The 23,356-nt window shown below is 42.8% G+C and overlaps 1 protein-coding gene across 1 annotated transcript; it reads right to left on the bottom strand.

The window, feature by feature from the left end:
* Positions 1 to 2,266: 2,266 nt before the first annotated feature.
* LOC109899766 (protein FAM186B) lies at positions 2,267 to 21,365 on the bottom strand. The gene is made up of 13 exons (XM_031824542.1): positions 21,243 to 21,365; positions 19,558 to 19,869; positions 17,815 to 18,030; positions 16,581 to 16,798; positions 14,792 to 15,472; positions 14,355 to 14,547; positions 14,051 to 14,151; positions 11,918 to 12,120; positions 11,127 to 11,291; positions 9,122 to 9,314; positions 6,006 to 6,334; positions 2,827 to 3,000; positions 2,267 to 2,565 (listed from the first exon to the last, which is right to left on the bottom strand). Exons 2-13 carry the CDS (start codon positions 19,769 to 19,771, stop codon positions 2,502 to 2,504), a joined length of 2,751 nt encoding a protein of 916 aa, XP_031680402.1. The 5' UTR covers positions 19,772 to 19,869; positions 21,243 to 21,365; the 3' UTR covers positions 2,267 to 2,501.
* Between the last annotated feature and the right edge of the window lie 1,991 nt (positions 21,366 to 23,356).

Genomic DNA, 23,356 nt, shown 5'->3' with positions numbered 1-23,356 from the left:
GGTTAAGGATAGGGTAAGGGTAAGGGTTAAGGGTAAGGGTTAAGGTTAGGGCTAGGGTTAAGGGTAAGGGTTAAGGGTTAGGGTTAAGGGTTAGGGTAAGGGGTTAGGGTAAGGGTTAGGGTAAGGGTTAAGGGTTAGGGTTAAGGGTTAGGGTAAGGGTTAAGGGTTAGGGTTAGGGTTAAGGGTAAGGGCATGGGTTAAGGGTTAGGGTAAGGGTTAAGGTTAGGGTAAGGGTTAAGGATAGGGTAAGGGTTAAGGATAGGGTTAGGGTAAGGGTTAGGGTTAAGGGTTAGGGTTAAGGGTAAGGGTAAGGGTTAGGGTAAGGGTTAGGGTAAGGGTTAGGGTTAGGGTTAAGGATAGGGTTAGGGTAAGGGTTAAGGGTAAGGGTTAAGGTTAGGGTAAGGGTTAAGGTTAGGGTAAGGGTTAAGGTTAGGGTAAGGGTTAAGGATAGGGTAAGGGTTAAGGTTAGGGTAAGGGTTAAGGTTAGGGTAAGGGTTAAGGTTAGGGTAAGGGTTAAGGATAGGGTAAGGGTTAAGGATAGGGTAAGGGTAAGGGTTAAGGGTAAGGGTTAAGGTTAGGGCTAGGGTTAAGGGTAAGGGTTAAGGGTTAGGGTTAGGGTTAGGGTAAGGGGTTAGGGTAAGGGTTAGGGTAAGGGTTAAGGGCTAGGGTTAAGGGTTAGGGTAAGGGTTAAGGTTAGGGTAAGGGTTAAGGATAGGGTAAGGGTTAAGGATAGGGTTAGGGTAAGGGTTAGGGTTAAGGGTTAAGGGTAAGGGTTAGGGTAAGGGTTAGGGTTAGGGTTAAGGATAGGGTTAGGGTAAGGGTTAAGGGTAAGGGTTAAGGTTAGGGTAAGGGTTAGCATTAAGGGTTAAGGGTTAAGGGTTAGGGTTAAGGGTTAGGGTAAGGGTTAAGGGTAAGGGTTAAGGTTAGGGTAAGAGTTAGCATTAAGGGTTAGGGTTAGGGTTAGGGTTAGGGTTAAGGCAGTGGTGGAAAAAGTATCCAATTGTCATATTTCAGTAAAAGTAAAGATACATTTATAGAAAATGACTCAAGTAAAAGTGAAAGTAAAATACTACTTGAGTAAAAGTCTAAAATTATTTGGTTTCAAATGTACTTAAGTATTAAACGTAAATGTAATTGATAAAATGTACTTAAGTATTAAACGTAAATGTAATTGATAAAATGTACTTAAGTATCAAAAGTAAAAGTATAAATAATTTCAAACTCCTTATATTAAGAAAACCAGACAGCACCATTTTCTTGTTTTTAAAATGTACGGATAGCCAGGGGCACACTCCAACACTCAGACTTAATTTTCAAACGAAACATTTGAGTTTAGTGAGTCCGCCAGATCAGAGGCAGTAGGGATGACCTGGGATGTCCTGTCCTGCTAAGCATTCAAAATGTAACGAGTACCTTTGTGAGACAGGGAAAATGTATGGAGTAAAAGGTACATTATCTTCTTTAGGAATGTAGGGAAGTAAAAGTTGTCAACAAAATAAAAAGTAAAAGTTGTCAACAACAAACAAAATTGTAAAGTAAAAGTAAAATGACTTAAGTAGTACTTGAAAGTAGTTTTGCTTAAGTACTTTACACCACTGGGTTAGGGTTAGGTTTAGGGTTAGGTTTAGGGTTAGGGTTAGCAGCTAGGGTTAGGTTTAGGGTTAGCAGCTAGGGTTAGCAGCTAGGGTTAGCAGCTAGGGTTAGGTTTAGGGTTAGGTTTAGGGTTAGCAGCTAGGGTTAGGTTTAGGGTTAGGTTTAGGGTTAGCAGCTAGGGTTAGCAGCTAGGGTTAGGTTTAGGGTTAGGGTTAGGGTTAGGTCTAGGGTTAGGTTTAGGGTTAGCAGCTAGGGTTAGGTTTAGGGTTAGGGTTAAGGTTAGGGTGAGGTTAAGGTTAGGGTTAGGGGTTAGGGAAATAGGATTTTGAAATGGACTGAATTGTGTGTCCCCACAAGGTTAGTTATACAAGACTATGTGAACTGAAATGGCATTCTGTATTACCTAGGTGTTAGGGTTAGGGTTAGTAACCCAGTCTGTATTACCTAGGTGTTAGGGTTAGGGTTAGTAACCCAGTCTGTATTACCTAGGTGTTAGGGTTAGTAACCCAGTCTGTATTACCTAGGTGTCAAGACTTCCAAGCCACCTAGGTAACGCATTTGAATGTTCTATTGGTTCAATTCAGACATTCTCCACTGAGTTATATTGTTTTGTAAATTCAAGACGATTTGTAAATTAATGCAAAACAAAATCATATCACATTTGTAAACATGCGTCTTCAAATGTCATTTATTTTTTGTTACGATACATTTACACTTTTTTTTTATTGTCTTTACACTTTATAAAGAAATCTCAATAAAATGTGGATATCCAGTAGATATGAAGCAACAACAATACTATTTCACTGCAGAGAAACTCTAATCTGCACAAAACAATGACAGGAACCCAAGAGGGAAAACAAGGACGTTAGTGGTGATACGGTGATTTATTCATCTAGCGGGTGAAACATCTACTCCACATCACTGTCCTCATCTGCTCCATCCAGAAACATCTGATTCAGCACTCCAGTCATCCTATGATAGAGCAACATCATCTACTGTTTGTGTCTGGGTGTTTTTATTACTGCGTCTGGGTTAGGAATAACAACCGTCCTAAACCCACTGAGGTAGTCCACAGGACCTGGAGTGAAGAGCATTGTCTGCAATTGGACGTTGTGGCATGGTAGCATGCCTAATCTAGCCTGCGGGGTGTACAGTGTGTTCCCCAAAAAGAAAGATAGCCCCTAGAGAGCAATTCTGGTTTAAATCCGTGACACAAACAGTCCACCGTCTTACCTAGCGTGCAGGGTGCGCATTGCGTTGACTCTTCCTCGGTTGACGTCCATCTCCAGCAGGCGTGGGATACAGCGGATGTTAGAGGTCCCGGCTGGGATCTTCCTGGCCAGCCACATGCAGCGCATCGTCTTGTCTGCCTGCCACAGAGTCTTCATCTTGCCTTGATCTTTTTCGCTATGACACACACAGAGAGAGAGAGAGAGAGAGAGAGAGAGAGGAGAGAGAGAGAGAGAGAGAGAGAGAGAGAGAGAGAGAGAGAGAGAGAGAGAGAGAGAGAGAGGATTACATGGTGCTCTGTGTGGAATGTTCTGTTGACAGTGTTAGCAGCAGATTGGGGGATACAGGGTTATGTGTGTTAGTAGATGATGTGGTTGGGGGATACAGGGTTTGGTGTGTTAGTAGTTGATGTGGTTGGGGGATACAAGCTGTGTTAGTAGTTGATGTGGTTGGGGATACAGAGTTAGGTGTGTTAGTAGTTGATGTGGTTGGGGATACAGGGTTAGGTGTGTTAGTAGTTGATGTGGTTGGGGGATACAGGGTGTGTTAGTAGTTGATATGGTTGGGGGATACAGAGTTAGGTGTGTTAGTAGTTGATGTGGTTGGGGATACAGAGTTAGGTGTGTTAGTAGTTGATGTGGTTGGGGATACAGGGTTAGGTGTGTTAGTAGTTGATGTGGTTGGGGATACAGAGTTAGGTGTGTTAGTAGTTGATGTGGTTGGGGATACAGGGTTAGGTGTGTTAGTAGTTGATGTGGTTGGGGGATACAAGGTGTGTTAGTAGTTGATATGGTTGGGGGATACAAGGTGTGTTAGTAGTTGATATGGTTGGGGGATACAAGGTGTGTTAGTAGTTGATGTGGTTGGGGATACAGAGTTAGGTGTGTTAGTAGTTGATGTGGTTGGGGATACAGGGTTAGGTGTGTTAGTAGTTGATGTGGTTGGGGGATACAGGGTTAGGTGTGTTAGTAGTTGATGTGGTTGGGGGATACAGGGTTTGGTGTGTTAGTAGTTGATGTGGTTGGGGGATACAAGCTGTGTTAGTAGTTGATGTGGTTGGGGATACAGGGTTAGGTGTGTTAGTAGTTGATGTGGTTGGGGGATACAGGGTTTGGTGTGTTAGTAGTTGATGTGGTTGGGGGATACAAGCTGTGTTAGTAGTTGATGTGGTTGGGGATACAGGGTTAGGTGTGTTAGTAGTTGATGTGGTTGGGGGATACAAGCTGTGTTAGTAGTTGATGTGGTTGGGGATACAGAGTTAGGTGTGTTAGTAGTTGATGTGGTTGGGGATACAGGGTTAGGTGTGTTAGTAGTTGATGTGGTTGGGGGATACAGGGTGTGTTAGTAGTTGATATGGTTGGGGGATACAGAGTTAGGTGTGTTAGTAGTTGATGTGGTTGGGGATACAGAGTTAGGTGTGTTAGTAGTTGATGTGGTTGGGGATACAGGGTTAGGTGTGTTAGTAGTTGATGTGGTTGGGGATACAGAGTTAGGTGTGTTAGTAGTTGATGTGGTTGGGGATACAGGGTTAGGTGTGTTAGTAGTTGATGTGGTTGGGGGATACAAGGTGTGTTAGTAGTTGATATGGTTGGGGGATACAAGGTGTGTTAGTAGTTGATATGGTTGGGGGATACAAGGTGTGTTAGTAGTTGATGTGGTTGGGGATACAGAGTTAGGTGTGTTAGTAGTTGATGTGGTTGGGGATACAGGGTTAGGTGTGTTAGTAGTTGATGTGGTTGGGGGATACAGGGTTAGGTGTGTTAGTAGTTGATGTGGTTGGGGGATACAGGGTTTGGTGTGTTAGTAGTTGATGTGGTTGGGGGATACAAGCTGTGTTAGTAGTTGATGTGGTTGGGGATACAGGGTTAGGTGTGTTAGTAGTTGATGTGGTTGGGGGATACAGGGTTTGGTGTGTTAGTAGTTGATGTGGTTGGGGGATACAAGCTGTGTTAGTAGTTGATGTGGTTGGGGATACAGGGTTAGGTGTGTTAGTAGTTGATGTGGTTGGGGGATACAAGGTGTGTTAGTAGTTGATGTGGTTGGGGATACAGAGTTAGGTGTGTTAGTAGTTGATATGGTTGGGGGATACAAGGTGTGTTAGTAGTTGATGTGGTTGGGGATACAGAGTTAGGTGTGTTAGTAGTTGATGTGGTTGGTGGATACAGGGTTAGGTGTGTTAGTAGTTGATGTGGTTGGGGATACAGAGTTAGGTGTGTTAGTAGTTGATGTGGTTGGTGGATACAGGGTTAGGTGTGTTAGTAGTTGATGTGGTTGGGGATACAGAGTTAGGTGTGTTAGTAGTTGATGTGGTAGGGGATACAGAGTTAGGTGTGTTAGTAGTTGATGTGGTTGGTGGATACAGGGTTAGGTGTGTTAGTAGTTGATGTGGTTGGGGATACAGAGTTAGGTGTGTTAGTAGTTGATGTGGTTGGGGATACAGGGTTAGGTGTGTTAGTAGTTGATGTGGTTGGGGATACAGAGTTAGGTGTGTTAGTAGTTGATATGGTTGGGGGATACAAGGTGTGTTAGTAGTTGATGTGGTTGGGGATACAGAGTTAGGTGTGTTAGTAGTTGATGTGGTTGGTGGATACAGGGTTAGGTGTGTTAGTAGTTGATGTGGTTGGTGGATACAGGGTTAGGTGTGTTAGTAGTTGATGTGGTTGGTGGATACAGGGTTAGGTGTGTTAGTAGTTGATGTGGTTGGGGATACAGAGTTAGGTGTGTTAGTAGTTGATGTGGTTGGGGATACAGGGTTAGGTGTGTTAGTAGTTGATGTGGTTGGGGGATACAGGGTTTGGTGTGTTAGTAGTTGATGTGGTTGGGGGATACAAGGTGTGTTAGTAGTTGATGTGGTTGGGGGATACAGAGTTAGGTGTGTTAGTAGTTGATGTGGTTGGTGGATACAGGGTTAGGTGTGTTAGTAGTTGATGTGGTTGGTGGATACAGGGTTAGGTGTGTTAGTAGTTGATGTGGTTGGGGGATACAGGGTTAGGTGTGTTAGTAGTTGATGTGGTTGGTGGATACAGGGTTAGGTGTGTTAGTAGTTGATGTCCCTGATATTGGGGGAAATTATTATCAGAGGGTTCTATCTAGAGATTGAAAAGTTCAACTTACTTCGAGATAAAACAAAAAGTAAACAAAACACCGAGCTAAATGATGTGGTGTGTTTGTGTGTAGCCTACCTGTGAACACTGCTCCATGGGTATGTCTCAGGTAAAGGTGGGGGTAAGTGCACCTGGGAAGATGGGGGATGGTGTGCCAATGACGACGGGTGTGGATGTGCAGGCGAATCGAGGTGTGTAGGTGGGTATAGGTGTGTGGATGGTGGGGTTTGGAGTGAAGATGGGGCTAGACGTTCCAGTGACAGGGATGATGGAAGATTGGAGCTGGGACTGGGCCTCAGAGACCACTGTAGTTTGGTAGGCACCACCGTCATGATGGGATGGGGCAGATCCTGGCTGGTGTTGCATGGGACCGGAGCGGCCAGATGCAAGTTGTAGTCCACTCTCAGCTGTTGAGATAGGGTAGAGTAAAGTAGGACAGAGTAGTGTAGTGTACAGTAGAGTAGAATAGAGTAGAGTAGAGTAGAGTAGAGTAGTGTAGTGTACAGTGGAGTAGTGTAGAGTAGGACAGGGCAGTGTAGTGTAGAGTATAGTAGTGTCAAGTATAGCAGTGTAGAGTATAGTAGTGTGGAGTATGGTGGTGTAGAGTATAGCAGTGTAGAGTATAGTAGTGTAGAGTATAGCGATGTGGTGTAGAGCATAGTAGTGTAGAGTATAGTAGTGTAGAGTATAGCAGTGTAGAGTATAGCGGTGTAGGGTATAGCAGTGTAGAGTATAGCAGTGTAGAGTTGAGTAGAGTAGTGTAGAGTATAGTGGTGTAGAGTATAGTAGTGTAGAGTTGAGTAGAGTAGTGTAGAGTATAGTGGTGTAGAGTAGAGCAGTGTAGAGTATAGCAGTGTAGAGTATAGTAGTGTAGAGTTGAGTAGAGTATAGTGGTGTAGAGTAGAGCAGTGTAGAGTATAGCAGTGTAGAGTATAGTAGTGTAGAGTATAGTGGTGTAGAGTAGAGCAGTGTAGAGTATAGCAGTGTAGAGTATAGCAGTGTAGAGTTGAGTAGAGTAGTGTAGAGTATAGTGGTGTAGAGTAGAGCAGTGTAGAGTATAGTGGTGTAGAGTGTAGTGGCGTAGAGTATAGTGGTGTAGAGTATAGTAGTGTAGAGTATAGTGGTGTAGAGTATAGTAGTGTAGAGTATAGTGGTGTGGAGTATAGTAGAGTAGTGTAGAGTAGAGCAGTGTGGAGTATAGTATTGTAGGGTATAGCAGTGTAGAGTATTGTAGAGTGGAGTACAGTAGTGTAGAGTGTAGTAGTGTTGAGTAGAGAATAATAATGTAGAGTGTAGTAGAGCAATGTGGAGTATAGTGGTGCAGTGTAGAGTATAGTAGAGTAGAGTATAGTAGAGTACAGTATAGTGGAGTAGAGTAGTGTAGATTATAGTAGTGTAGAGTAGATTTGAGCAAAGTAGTGTATAGTAGTGTAGAGTAGAGTATAGTAGTGTAGAGTAATGAAGAGTAGTGTAGAGTAAAGAAGAGTAGTGTAGAGTAGTAGTGTAGAGTATAGTAGTGTAGGATAGAGTAGAGTAGTGTAGTAGTGTAGAGTAGTGTAGGATAGAGTAGAGTAGTGTAGTATAGAGTATAGTAGAGTATTGTAGTAGTGTAGAGTATAGTAGTGTAGAGTAGAAAAGAGTAGAGTATTGTAGTAGTGTAGAGTATAGTAGTGTAGAGTAGAAGTAGAAGATAGTAGTATAGAGTAGAGTATAGTAGAGTATAGTATAGTATTGTAGTAGTGTAGAGTATAGTAGTGTAGAGTAGAAGTAGAAGATAGTAGTATAGAGTAGAGTAGAGTAGAGTATAGTATTGTAAAGTAGTGCAGTATAGAGTAGAGCAGTGTAGTAGAGTATAGTAGAGTATAGTATAGTATAGTATTGTAAAGTAGTGTAGTGTAGTAGAGTATAGTAGAGTATAGTAGAGTATAGTATAGTAAAGGAGTGTAGTATAGAGTAGAGTAGTGTAGTAGAGTATAGTAGAGTATAGTAGAGTATTGTAAAGTAGTGTAGAGTAGAGTAGTGTAGTATAGTATAGTATAGTATAGTATTGTAAAGTAGTGTAGTATAGTGTAGAGTAGAGTAGTGTAGATTATAGTAGTGTAGAGTAGATTTGAGCAAAGTAGTGTATAGTAGTGTAGAGTATAGTAGTGTAGAGTAAAGATGAGTAGTGTAGAGTAAAGAAGAGTAGTGTAGAGTAGTAGTGTAGAGTATAGTAGTGTAGGATAGAGTAGAGTAGTGTAGTAGTGTAGAGTAGTGTAGGATAGAGTAGAGTAGTGTAGTATAGAGTATAGTAGAGTATTGTAGTAGTGTAGAGTAGAGTATTGTAGTAGTGTAGAGTAGAGTATAGTAGTGTAGAGTAGAAAAGAGTATAGTATTGTAGTTGTGTAGAGTATAGTAGTGTAGAGTAGAAGATAGTAGTATAGAGTAGAGTATAGTAGAGTATAGTATAGTATTGTAGTAGTGTAGAGTATAGTAGTGTAGAGTAGAAGTAGAAGATAGTAGTATAGAGTAGAGTAGAGTAGAGTAGAGTATAGTATTGTAAAGTAGTGTAGTATAGAGTAGAGTAGTAGAGTAGAGTATAGTATAGTATTGTAAAGTAGTGTAGTATAGAGTAGAGTAGTGTAGTAGAGTATAGTAGAGTATAGTATATTATTGTAAAGTAGTGTAGTATAGAGTAGAGTAGTGTAGTAGAGTATAGTAGAGTATAGTAGAGTATAGTAGAGTATAGTATAGTATTGTAAAGTAGTGTAGTATAGAGTAGAGTAGTGTAGTATAGTAGAGTATAGTATCGTATTGTAAAGTAGTGTAGTATAGAGTAGAGCAGTGTAGTAGAGTAGAGTATAGTAGAGTATAGTATAGTATTGTAAAGTAGTGTAGTATAGAGTAGAGTAGTGTAATGTAGTATAGTATAGTAGAGTATAGTATAGTATTGTAAAGTAGTGTAGTATAGAGTAGAGTAGTGTAGTAGAGTAGAGTAGAGTAGAGTATAGTATAGTATAGTATTGTAAAGTAGTGTAGTATAGAGTAGAGCAGAAAATAGTAGAGTATATAACAACTAGATATGTAAAAATCCTGACCTAGGAATAGAATCCTGGTTCTGAGGTATCAAAAACAAAAAATAATCCCCTCCTAAAAGTTCCTATTTCTATTTCTGCATTAACGTCTACCCCTCAACCACATTGACTCCTCCTAACCTGACTGAAGAGGTAGAGCATGTGCGCCAGGCATCTGGTCCGTGTCAGTTCAATGGAAGTTTGCTTCTCAGACCAATGCCTCGTCATAGTAGATCGGTGCACGTCCAGTCTTTCTAGGGACTTGTACAAGTCCTTGGCCGCCTGTCCATCGCTCATGTCACGCGCCAAGAGCAGTCTAGAATTCAGATTGTTTCTGTTTTGTAATAAAAATCATTTGTAGTTAGCGTTTAGATTTGACCAATTTCAAACAAGTATCATAGTTCACTACAGCAACATATTTTTTTTGTTTTCAGGAGCATGGCCTTATTTCTATAAGAGCATACTGGATGACTGTCATTCATATTCCATTCACCCAGTTCAATGTAACAGTGATAGGTATCGGCTACTACATGATACAAACACTTGCCTTATACCCATCATGAGGTTGCAACAACCTAGCTTATGAATGAACATTTACAACGTAAGTGGCTAAAATTGAGGTGACAGACAGTGACACATTCAATACCAGCTTGCTCACTCTTGCCAGCATCTAGCTGATATAGGCTGTAATCATTAGTCCAGAAGTTGCAAATGAGAGTTTGTGATCGACAAATTCAGGTACATTTATCAACATTTCATTCTGTTTGCTTCCGTTTAAGAAATGTTTTTCAACAGGATCGGCGTAATGAATACACCCCTGATCACACGTAAACACAGTTCACTTTCATAACAGCCACGTTGTATTCCATCTTGCATCTATGCACTCTACTCCTCTCACCTTTTCCCTTCGCTTTTGGACTTCAATGCACAACACATCTGCTGTATGTGACCAGGCGGAAAAAACCTTTCCAAGCTAAACCATGTCATAAGCGCTACATACAGCCTAAACCGTTGTCCCCATATTAACTAAAGTAACGTCATAGCCAACATAGCTAATATAACTCATGTGTTAGTAAACCCACTACAATCCTGCAGTAAAGTTACAGTGTATAGTCAGTAAGCAGTTACACAGACGGGCCCCGGTGGCAATAAATGACTAAAACCAAAAGCTTACCTTGACTTGGAAGAGTTCCAGTGTTGTGTTGGATAGTCATAGCCAGCTAGCTAACATAGCATCCCTCTGTCATAGCCAGCTGGCTAACATAGCATCCCTCTCTCATAGCCAGCTAGCTAACATAGCATCCCTCTGTTATAGCCAGCTAGCTAACATAGCATCCCTCTGTTATAGCCAGCTAGCTAACATAGCATCCCTCTGTTATAGCCAGCTAGCTAACATAGCATCCCTCTGTTATAGCCAGCTAGCTAACATAGCATCCCTCTGTTTGAGCCAGGTGTTTGAGTAGGCTAAACTAACTAGCTGCATTTGCTAGCTAAGTGAAACTGGAGAAAAAAATGACAATCTCTCTCTATCTCTCTCTTGCTTCTTCATATTGTAAGAAATCAATTTGTTCAAAACTGTTCAACTATTGTCTTTCTCTCTCTTTGAGTCAACTACTTACCACATGTTATGCACTGCAGTGCTAGGTAGCTGTAGCTTATGCTTTCAGTACTAGATTCATTCTCTGATCATTTGATATGGTGGAAGACATGTCACTTCATGCTACAAGAGCTCTGATAGTAATTATGACAACTTCCGGAGGACATCCTCCAACCTATATAAATCTATGGAAGGTGGTGAGAACCATGAGCCTCCTCTGTTTTTTACTGAAGTCAATGTACCCAGAGGAGGACAGAAGCTAACTGTCCTCCGGCTACACCATGGTGCTACCCTACAGAGCGCTGTTGAGGCTACTGTAGACCTTCGTTGCAAAATAGTGTGTTTTAATCAATTATTTGTTGACGTGATTATATTTAGTTACGTTCTATCTAAAAAGTATAACTTTTTAAATGTTTGATTTTTTAAAAATGAAATCACTGAGGATGGTCCTCCCCTTCCTCCGCTGAGGAGCCTCCACTGCCCTACAACTACCTAGAGGCCATTCAGTCAGCCAGCCAGCCACCCACCCAGCCAGCCAGCCTATAGTACCTGATGTGCTGCAGAGCTTTGTGCTTTATGAACCTCCTGATAAGACAGAGTAGTCTGTTCTCCACACTGCTCAGTGTCTGGATGATTATGTCCTTCAGCATGCGGTAGAGCTGTGGGGAGATATGCCTGTTCACCACAGCCTGGTGGAGCAGCTTCAAGTTGGACCTGTAGAAAGTGAACCCTTCAATCAATCCATCCGTCAATCAGTCAATCCATCAGCAGTTGTCACAAAGTGCTGTACAGTTTACCGGCCTAAACACCGGTAAACCCTAGAACAAGTAGAGACAGAAGCAGAAGCACAGTAGCCAGGAACAACTCCCTAGATGGAAGGAACCTAGGAAGGAACCTAAGAAGGAACCTAGGAAGAAACCTAGGAAGGAACCTAGGAAGGAACCTAAGAAGGAACCTAAGAAGGAACCTAGGAAGGAACCTAGGAAGGAACCTAAGAAGGAACCTAGGAAGGAACCTAAGAAGGAACCTAGGAAGGAACCTAGGAAGGAACCTAGAGATGCGAAGTAAAAAGTCTCGCAGCTCCAAAAGTGTTAAGTCAAGCAACAAGTTTAACTATATGAACCACCTATTGACATTATACTCACCACTGATCAACTGTTCTTACATGATCCCCTCTTGAACCTTGATCTGAGTAAAACCATACCGACCCCTGGGACTCCTTCGTCCACAATGTGCCTCACACACTATTCCCTTTATAGTGCACTACTTCTGACCAGGGCCCTATGGGGAATGCCCTATATAGGGAATAGAAAGGGTGCCCTTTGCGATGCAGACATTACCTCTGGGATTCCACGTGGAAGATGTGCTTCACTCCCACCATGCGAGTCTTCATCAACGTGTCCGCCTCCAACGTCATGTCTGAGCTGTAGCGTTCCGCATGGTCTGTCCACGACCTGGACTCGGCCATCTTCACGGGGATGCGTTTCTGGATCTTCTGCACGAGGATAGAACATCTTCTGGGTCTCCTCTGCTTCTCTGTCACCTGGAGAGATGTTTATTTACAACAAACAACCAAACAATAAAAACATACACAAGACAAGGCAGTGTAAATACCGACCACAACTATAGGCTACTTGGGCTAAAAGAACGAGGAATAAACCTACAGTTGAAGTCGAAAGTTTACATACACCTTAGTCAAATTCATTTCAACTCAGTTTTTCACAATTCCTGACATTTAGTCCAAGTAACAATTTCCTGTTTTTGGTCAGTTAGGATCACCACTTTATTTTAAGAATGTGAAATATCAGAATAATAGTAGAGAGAATAATTTCTTTCATTTTTGTTATTTCTTTCATCACATTCCCAGTGGGTCAGAAGTTTACATACACTCAATTAGTATTTGGTAGCATTACCTTCAAATTGTTTAACTTGGGTCAAATGTTTCAGGTAACCTTCCACAAGCTTCTCACAATAAGTTGGGTGAATTTTGGCCCATTCTTCCTGACAGAGCTGGTGTAACTGAGTCAGGTCTGTAGGCCTCCTTGATCCCACACGCGTTTTCAGTTCTGCCCACAAATGTTCTATGGGATTGAGGTCAGGGTTTTGTGATGGCCACTCCAATACCTTGACTTTGTTGTCCTTAAGCCATTTTGCCACAACTTTGGAAGTGTGCTTGGGGTCATTGTCCATTTGGAAGGTCCATTTGCGACCAAGCTTTAACTTGGCTGATGTCTTGAGATGTTGCTTCAATATATCCACATCATTTCCCTCCCTCATGATGCCATCTATTTTGTGAGGTGCACCAGTCCCTCCTGCAGCAAAGCACCCCCACAACATGATGCTGCCACTCCCGTGCTTCACGGTTGGGATGGTGTTCTTCAGCTTGCAAGCCTCCCCCTTTTTCCTCCAAACATAACGATGTTCATTATGGCCAAACAGTTCTATTTTTGTTTCATCAGACCAGAGGACATTTCTCCAAAAAAGTACAGTCTTCGTCCCCATGTGCAGTTGCAGACCGTTGTCTGGCTATTTTATGACGGTTTTAGAGCATTGGCTTCTTCCTTGCTGAGTGTCCTTTCAGGTTATGTTGATAAATTACTCGTTTTATTATGGATATAGATACTTTTGTACCTGTTTCCTCCAGCATCTTCACAAGGTCCTTTGCTGTTATTCTGGGATTGATTTGCGCTTTTCGCACCAAAGTACGTTCATCTCTAGGAGACAGAACGCGTCTCCTTCCTGAGCGGTATGACGGCTGCGTGGTCCCATGGTGTTTATACTTGCGGACTATTGTTTGTACAGATGAACGTGGTACCTTCAGACGTTTGGCAATTGCACCCAAGGATGAACCAGACTTGTGGAGGTCTACAATTCTATTTCTGAGGTCTTGAAAGATTTCTTTTGATTTTCCCATGATGCCAAGCAGAGTTTGAAGATTGGCTTTGAAATACATCCACAGGTACACCTCCAATTGACTAAAATAATGTCAATTAGCCTATCAGACGCTTCTAAAGCCATGACATTATTTTCTGGAATTATCAAAGCTGTTTAAAGGCACAGTCAACTTAGTGTATGTAAACTTCTGACCCACTGGAATTGTGATACAGTGAATTATAAGTGAAATAATTTGTCTGTAAACAATTGCTGGGAAAAATGACTTGTGTCTTGCACAAAGTAGATGTCCTAACCCGACTTGCCAAAACTATAGTTTGTTAACAAGACATTTGTGGAGTGGTTGAAAAACGAGTTTTAATGACTCCAACCTCAGTGTATGTAAACCTTAGACTTCAACTGTACATGCTTATATAAAGTGATTTCAGTAAAGTGCTATAGTTACGGAGAGTGCTTTCGAAACAGCACCCTATTCCCTATATAGTGCACTAGTTCCCTATGTAGTCACACAGGGCTCGGGTCAAAAGTAGTGCACTATATAGGGAACATTGTGCCATTTGGAATGAAAAATAAATAAAGACCTGCTTCTTGCCCATCTCGTTGAGGTTCTTGAACTGGTCCATGATGATGTTCAGGGAGTGGTGACGACTCTTTCCCTTGACGTTTGACAAAGTCTTCTTACCTAACGAGGACCACCATCGGAGTACAAAAATACATACATAAACAATCATCAAGAATTAAAAACACAATCAATTCCATGTAAGTTGTTAGAATTCGTTGTGTTATTAATTCTTGATGATTTGTAATGTATGTATTGTTGAACTCCAATGGCTGAGGCAATATATTAATTAATTCATTCATTCATCCATCTATCTATCCATTCACCTTCCAAGTCAAAGAGCGCTTGTTTGTTTGCTCCCACATCCTTCACCGTGCGGTCCTGGTTCTGTATCTCATTGCTGAACTCCTTCAGCGTGTCTCCGGGGGTTCTCTGGGTTGAGTCCCAGAACGCTGATTCGTCCTGTTTGTTGTCGTTGTCCATGAGCGGAAAGTCTATGATGTCATCGTCAAAATTCCCCTGGAGGGGAATCACCACAAGTGAGAGAATGTCAGTGGGACAAAGGCCCCTAAACTGCAGTAAGAATCAAATAAAGGCAGAATGTTCGGCTAGTATGATGCAAGAAACTTCACCCAACACCTAGTGACCTCATCAAGATATTTAGATCTCTTGTCGTCATGGCTAAGGTGTTGGGTTGAAATTCTCTGGCCCCGGGTTACCCCCCCCCCCCCAAATTTGCAACAATATGCTGATGTGCTCCTACCTGTAGCTGCGTGATCATGTCATTAAAAGAGTCTCTGATGGACCTCTGTAGATCGCAGTACAGCTTGATGATATAAGCTGCCTTGGCTTTTCTGCTGGCGACATCCATCCCTTCTAGCAGCTCACCATCTTTCCCCTTGTCCTTGTCACCAGAAATTGACACCACACATTGCTCGGAATTCTGGATGGCCTCCAGAAGATCCATGCTCTTCCTCTCCACCTGCTCGATGATGTCTTCTGGATCCACTGAGATGTCTTCCAGAGACTCCACTTCTTCCACTTCTTCGCCAACAGGCTGGCCTGGCTCCGGCTTTGGTTGAGGCCTCCGTTTGGAGTACTTAAGCTTGGGAGTTGGTTGCGGAACCAGCTGATTGTTGAGAACTGGCGCTCCCTGTACGTATTTTGTGGGAGAAACGACCACTACCTGCTGTTTCGGCTGTGGATGTTTCGGGTTCTCCTGCATCTGTTGGATCTGGAACAGTAGAATATGGTTCTGCTCCTTGACTGATGAAAGCTCATCCTCCATCTTGGTCATCTTGATCTGACTGTCTCCCACTTGGATCTTCATCTGGGCCAGCTGGAAGCGACAGTCCATAGACTGCAGCTCCTCCACCTGTGCCAGAAGCTTCCTGGCTTCCTTGGTGCGTTCCTGGAATGCTAGGTTAAGGTTCTGCAGCCCTACCTGATCATAATGAACCGTATGTGTATACCATTTAGCATAGGCTTTAATTCAACGTGACTTACAGTACAGGGAGTGCATACATTTCAAAATGGAGGCTGGGATTCAATCAAAAGCGTATCGTTTACAAGCTCAATGCACTTTTGACGATGCACATTTTAATGGCAATTGCCCAGACGGAGATCACATTCATGGTAAACTCTGCGGCGGTAGGCTCTGTCTGGTGTGTGATCTACTGTTACTGTCTGATGTGTGATCTACTGTTACTGTCTGATGTGTAATCTACTGTTACTGTCTGGTGTGTGATCTACTGTTACTGTCTGGTGTGTGATCTACTGTTACTGTCTGGTGTGTGATCTACTGTTACTGTCTGGTGTGTGATCTACTGTTACTGTCTGGTGTGTGATCTACTGTTACTGTCTGGTGTGTGATCTACTGTTACTGTCTGGTGTGTGATCTACTGTTACTGTCTGGTGTGTGACCTACTGTTACTGTCTGGTGTGTGATCTACTGTTACTGTCTGGTGTGTGATCTACTGTTACTGTCTGGTGTGTGATCTACTGTTACTGTCTGGTGTGTGATCTACTGTTACTGTCTGGTGTGTGATCTACTGTTACTGTCTGGTGTGTGATCTACTGTTACTGTCTGGTGTGTGATCTACTGTTACTGTCTGGTGTGTGATCTACTGTTACTGTCTGGTGTGTGATCTACTGTTACTGTCTGGTGTGTGATCTACTGTTACTGTCTGGTGTGTGATCTACCGTTACTGTCTGGTGTGTGATCTACCGTTACTGTCTGGTGTGTGATCTACCATTACTGTCTGGTGTGTGATCTACTGTTACTGTCTGATGTGTGATCTACCATTACTGTCTGGTGTGTGATCTACCATTACTGTCTGGTGTGTGATCTACTGTTACTGTCTGATGTGTGATCTACTGTTACTGTCTGATGTGTGATCTACTGTTACTGTCTGGTGTGTGATCTACCGTTACTGTCTGGTGTGTGATCTATCGTAACTGTCTGGTGTGTGATCTACTGTTACTGTCTGATGTGTGATCTACCGTAACTGTCTGGTGTGTGATCTACCGTAACTGTCTGGTGTGTGACCTACCGTTACGAACTTAAAGGCCAGACTCATTGCCTTGTTGCAGCCTAGTGCCTTGGCTACGTCTAAGACCATGAAGGACAGCTCCGTGGCAGACTTGGTGGCCAGGTTGACGTCCGATAGAAATACGTCTGCAGCAGGAGGCTGGAGCTCCTGGATTCGTTTGATGGTCCGTGCATCCACCTTCTGCTCCCTCCACCAGCGCCACACACCCTTATTCAGAGCTGCAAATACACACTGTAGCATTAGCCATTCACCTTCTATCATCACAGAATGTTCCCTGGAGAACAATCCACATATCACATATCCTGAGGCCGCATTTATTGTAGCTGGGGATTTTTTACAAAGCAAATTCTGAGGAAATGGCTCCCGAAATTCTGTCAACATATTGATTGTTGTACTCTCGCTGCTAAAACCCTTAACCATTGCTATACTACCTTCCAGAATGCATATAAGGCCCTCCCCCGCCCTCCATTCGGCAAATCAGACCACGATTCCATCTTGCTCCTCCCCTCCTATAGGCAGGAACTCATACAGGAAGCACCCGTGGTGAGGACTATTCAACACTGGTCTGACCAATCAGAATCCACGCTTCAAGATTGTTTTGATTATGCGGACTGGGAGATGTTCAGAGTAGCTTCAGAAAATAATATTGACACATATACTGATACGGTGAATGAGTTTATCAGGTAGTGCATAGGAGATGTTGTACCCACATCATACCCACTTATTTTCCACCATGATTTGCAAATAAATTCATTCAAAATCCTACAATGTGATTTTCTGGAAAAAGAATTCTCATTTTGTCTGTCATAGTTGAAGTGTAACTATGATGTAAATTACAGGCCTCTCTCATCTTTTTAAGTGTGAGAACTTACACAATTGGTGGCTGACTAAATAATTTTTTGCCCCACTGTATGTATATATATTCTTAATCCATTCATTACATATATTTATGTGTATTGTGGGTATATGTTGTGAAACTATTAGATATCACTTGTTAGATATTACACTGTCGGAGCTAGAAGCACAAGCATTTCGCTACACCCGCAATAACATCTGCTAAACAATGTGTATGTGAACAATAACATTCAATTTGATCAGTCATACTACTAAAGTATTCAAGTCATTTACACTCTTAGTTAGTTCTGACTTCAGTGGAGAGCAAGAGACATAGCAATAATCTATTTGTCAGAAATACTAAGACGTTATGCGTTTCTCTTCTCATACTCAATCTTACCAGCTTCCTCCTTCTTCGTCTTTTTTTTCACGCCGGTATCAAAGAGGCCTTGGCAGAGGCCACGTAGGCGGTGAATGCAGCCGTCCGTATCATTGATAGACGTCTCCAACTTTCTCTGTATGTCTTCGATCCATTCTGATGTAACCTCCTCCTGTTCCTCCTCGTTCCCCTCTTTCTTTGTAGCTCTCTCGTTCTCAAACGTCTGTAGTGACTCCTCTATAGACCGTAGAACAGAGATGTTATTGGGCTCGTAAGTAAGCATCGCACCTGTTGTATTCGGGCGCATGTGACAAATAACGTTTGATTTGATTTATTGATTGATTGCTTATTGATGATGCTAAACAAGGGTATGGGTAGAGACATGGACAGGTTAGCCATATAGTGACCGTAAGGTACCTATATCTCCAAGGTGATATATGTGACCATATCACAGGTTTAAAACTGTGACGTGGGAAACCAGTATGAAAAAGTTAGCTAACTATTCCAGATGAACACATTGTTATGCTTGGGACAAGGTTACTGCAGTAATTGCAGTGTAGCCTATGCAAAACATGTCCTGCAGGTCAACCTGGACTCAGGTGGAGACATAACATAGTAATAAAAAATCTGGGACACTCAAATTAGTGTGATATTTTACATTGGGGAAGGTATGTATTAATATGTGAATGTCCATCATCCATTTCGTCTGATATATTACGAATTGCAAATATTTTATGAATTTGCAAAACCTTTTTGTTGTTTGTTATGTATTTCTAGAACTACAACCCTAAACCTAAATGCTTGTTCTAAGGCAACTTATTACAATTCTCTTTCTCACAAACACGAGCAAGCTCACAAATGCATTTCATACACCGTGGGTGGCTAATGCTAACATTAGCTAGGTGGCTAAGTGTAATGTTAGCTAGGTGGCTAAGGTTAGCTAGGCTAGGGGTTAGGGGTTTAAGGTTAGGGTTGACATTAGGGTTAGGAGTTATGTTAAAGGGTTAAGGTTAGGGTTAGCTAATACGCTAAGTAGGTGCAAAGTAGCTAAAAAGTAGTAAGTAGTTGGAAAGTTGCTAAGATGCTAAAGTTCTCCATGACGAGACATGAACATGCGACATTTGGTTTGCTAGACATTCACATTATATGCCCATCCAACCACCCAGCACAGAGGGGTTGAGTTAAATGCGGAAGACACATTTCAGATGCGGAAGACTCATTTCAGATGAGGAAGACACATTTCAGATGCGGAAGACACATTTCAGATGAGGAAGACACATTTCAGATGCGGAAGACACATTTCAGATGAGGAAGACACATTTCAGATGAATGTATTCAGTTGTACAACTGACGAGGAATCCCCCTTTCCTTTCCTTAATAAGTAAACCTTCTGTCTTATGTAACCATACCAAATGTAATATATCGTACTAATTTCAGTGTACCGTTTACTATGTTACGACTAGTCTATGAGACCAGGCTGTGCAGGTTTTACAACATGAGTAACTGTCTACACCAACCAGTCATTTGAATATGGAAATAGGAAGCCCAAGCACATGCACTCACATAAAAATATATATTTGACAATTTGCATAGATAGACAAACATCCCTATACAATGTATTGAATATTCAATACAGGATTTGCGTCCCAGTTGGCACCCTATTCCCTATACGGTGCACTACTTTTGTCCAGTGCCCTAAGGGCCCTGGTCAAAAGTAGTGCACTATATAGGGAATAGGGTGCCATTTGTGGTGCAAACACTCACGTGCTTCGGTGAGCCAGTCCAGTAGTAGCGTGAGGTCTGTCTCCCTCGCCACAGCTGAGTTCAGGAAGTCTCTGATCTTGTTGATCTGCTCACGACGCCACCGCCTCTCGTCCAGGTCGGGCAAGAAGGACAGGAGTTCCGTATCTGTGTCATCTTCATCATCGCCATCCTCACCCAGGATGCCAGCGCCCAGCAGTGCTCGGTACACGGGCATCTCGACTTTCCGCAAGGGGTTAGGTGGTAGGTCTCTACCGGATCACCCAAATCACCCAGGAAGAGAGGACTATCTCAATGTGTTGCGATTCTGTTGAACTAGAAGTGTAGAGAAAAGTAAAATATGGGTATGGTACATGTGTAGGCCTATCCATAAATTCATTGGATCCTTTCATTTAGACACGAATGGATTAATGGATAGTTTATGTACTGGATCGAAGCAGCCACACTCAAATTGGACAGTTTTATCTCCATCTCTTCATTCAAAGACTCAATCATGGACACTCTTACTGACAGTTGTGGCTGCTTTGCGTTATGTATTCTTGTCTCTACCTTCTTGCCCTTTGTGATGTTGTCTGTTTCCAATAATGTTTGTACCATGTTTTGTGTTGCTATCATGTTGTGCTGCTGCCATGTTTTGTTGCTACCATGTTGTTGTCATGTTTTGTTGCTACCATGTTGTTGTCATGTTGTGTTGCTACCATGTTGTTGTCATGTTGTGTTGTTACCATGTTGTTGTCATGTTGTGTTGTTAGCATGCTGTGTTTTCATGTGTTGCTGCCATGCTATGTTGTCGTCTTAGGCTTCTTTGTGTAGTGTTGTGGTGTCTGTCTTGTTGTGATGGTGTCTGTCTTGTTGTGATGGTGTCTGTCTTGTTGTGATGGTGTCTGTCTTGTTGTGATGGTGTCTGTCTTGTTGTGATGGTGTCTGTCTTGTGATGATGGTGTTTTGTCCTATATTTTTATTCCCAGTCCCCGTCCTCACAGGAGGCAGTTTGACTTTTGGTAGGCCGTCATTGTAAATAAGAATTTGTTCTTAACTGACTTTCCTTGTTACATAAAACATATTTTGAGCTCATTAAAATCTATCAAAACAATTGTATTAATCTACTAGGGACAAACTTCTGCAGGGTTTATACAGCAACAAGCAATTAAAAATGTATTTGATGTGTGAATAACTAGGGCGCCCTTTGATAGTACGTTTGATACGTTTCTTTGATAGGGTTTTGGCTCTGGCCTCTGAGATGTGGGACTGACCGAACAGAGCAATACTTCGGCCAGAGACGGAAGAGTAAGCGAGACATCTCACTCGCTCCTTTTTTTCTGGTGTATATAGTCAATGAAGTAAGCGGACCAGACCCAGCGGCGAATAAATTGGTGGCTGTGGGAGAGCAACGCTTTACGCAAACCGGAACTGTGACCTTTTTTTTAAAACGGTAAACGGCCTGTGTGGGACATCTTTATTTATCAACCATCTTTGGCTCGGCTCAGAGATGCGCGCACTACTTTTACTTTTTATTGAACCTTTATTTAACTAGGCAAGTCGGTTAAGAACAAATTCTTATTTACAATGACGGCCTTCACCATGTACTTTCGAACTCCAGGGTTTGACGGTCACAAAGGAAATAGCATAGAAAATCAAGCAACGCAAAAGCCGGTCAAAAACATTTACATTAAAATGACGAACCTTACCTCTCTCACGACGAATTCATTCAGAAGTAGTTTGATGGTCTATGGCATGGCGATATAGACCTAAACTAGTGGCTCTGGTCTAGGTTTCCGAGCGATACGTTTTGATTACGTAAATTACGTCATAAATCAGTTTACTTTCTCGATTACGTGCGATACAGACGGAGCATGGCTATAAAATATCAAATACATTGAAAAGTAGACTAGAACCTAAAGTCACCGGGACTGTCTTTAATACTGTAATACTAGATAACCCTACAACAATAACAACAACAACACATGCCTACAGTAAATCAGGAGTGGTTTATTGATTTTAATCAAATGGCAGCAACAAACAAATACGAAACATTAAATACAAATGAAGAACAGAACAGACGGTGGTCATTAAGCAGTAAACAAAGTGTTTATTAACAGCACAATAACGCCATGTTACAGTGGTTGGGTAGTGGCACACTAACACAACAGGAGACATACACACAAACCGACAAAACTGCTGTATGTCAATAGCAGGTGCGGTAATGAAAATGTCACTCGGGTAAAACCACGTTATTTTTTAAAGATAACTTCCTGAAATGTAATTCCTCCCAGGACAATAATGCAACATGGAAACAGAAGTACAATTTCAGGAAGTTGCTGAAGCCTCGACAGTGGGCCAGTCACCATGTTTGCAATCCCATAGGGCTCTGGTAAAAAAGCAGTGCACTAAATAGGGATTAGGGTGCCAGTGTGCTCTGATAAAAAGCAGTGCACTAAATAAAGAATAGGGTGCCAGAGGGCTCTGGTAAAATGCAGTGCACTAAATAAAGAATAGGGTGCCATTTGGGACACACACAATTTCAAGAAGTGGCTTTAGCTGCAGTTTGATCAGTGTGCCAGTTACCATATTTACAGCCAGCAGGGACGGGCAGGAGCAGGGTATTAAATAAACTAAATGCCACAGTGATGATACACAGCGATAACACAGTGGGGGAGGGGTTACATACAGAGGACTGAACCCATAAACATGGGGATTAAGGAAAGAGAGGAGCAGTGAACATCTATTCCGTTACTTTCACTTGGAGCACTCTGTTCTCTCTCTATCCAGCGCTGATCTCTGTCTCTCCCCTCTCTCTCTCTCTCCCTCCCACTCGCTCTGCCCCCCCCTCTCTATCCAGTGCTACTCTCTGTCTCTCCCCTCTCTCCCACTCGCTCTGCCCACTTCCCCCCTCTATATCCAGTGCTACTCTGTCTCTCCCCTCTCTCTCTCTCCCTCCCACTCGCTCTTCCCACTTCCCCCCTCTCTATTCAGTGCTACTCTCTGTCTCTCCCCTCTCTCTCTCCCTCCCACTCGCTTTGCCCACTTCCCCCCTCTCTATTCAGTGCTACTCTCTGTCTCTACCCCTCCCCTCTCTCTCTCACTCCCACTCGCTTTGCCCACTTCCCCTCTCTCTATTCAGTGCTACTCTCTGTCTCTACCCCTTCCCTCTCTCTCTCCCTCCCACTCGCTCTGCCCCCCCCTCTATATCCAGTGCTACTCTGTTTCTACCCCTCCCCTCTCTCTCTCCCTCCCTCCCACTCGCTTTGCCCACCCCCCCTCTCTATCCAGTGCTACTCTCTCTTTCCCGTCTCTCCAGTGCTGCTGTGATGAATGTGATCACGTGGTGGAGCAAGCCAGGGGCATCGTTCAGAGGGTAGAGAGCTAGAGGATAAACCAGCCTTTTCACCAGTTGATCTCTGGAAGTAAGTGGCTCACCGTCCAGAACATTGCAGATCACTGTTTTTCCTAACGCATGACTACCACTAATATGAATCATAATCAGTGGCCTGGGTATAGCAGGGGAATTACTAGAATTAGAATAGTACAGTAATTCTATTCCTATGGGCTGGAGAGAGAGGGGGGAGGGAGAGAGAGAGAGAGGGGGGGGGGGGGAGAAAGAGGGGGAGGGGAGCGAGAGAGAGAGAGGGGAGGAGAGAGAGAAAGAAAGAGAGAGGGAGAGAGAGGGGGAGAGAGAGAGGGGGGAGAGAAAGAGAGGCGAGAGAGAGAGAGAAAGAGAGAGGGAGAGGGGAGAGAGAGAGAGAGAGAGAGAAAGAGAGAGGGAGAGGGGAGAGAGAGAGAGAAAGAGAGAGAGGGGGGGAGA

Source organism: Oncorhynchus kisutch, linkage group LG1 (assembly GCF_002021735.2).
Source record: "Oncorhynchus kisutch isolate 150728-3 linkage group LG1, Okis_V2, whole genome shotgun sequence".
NCBI classification, from domain to species: domain Eukaryota; kingdom Metazoa; phylum Chordata; class Actinopteri; order Salmoniformes; family Salmonidae; genus Oncorhynchus; species Oncorhynchus kisutch.
This window is presented reverse-complemented; position numbering and strand designations above follow the sequence as displayed.

Coding starts and splice junctions, on each gene's coding strand:
- LOC109899766 (XM_031824542.1), bottom strand. CDS start 19,771: ATGCCCGTGTACCGAGCACTGCTGGGCGCTGGCATCCTGGGTGAGGAT. Junction 16,799..17,814: donor GACGAAGAAGGAGGAAGCTG/GTAAGATTGAGT, acceptor GTGTATTTGCAG/CTCTGAATAAGGGTGTGTGG. Junction 2,566..2,826: donor ATGCGCACCCTGCACGCTAG/GTAAGACGGTGG, acceptor GCTCTATCATAG/GATGACTGGAGTGCTGAATC.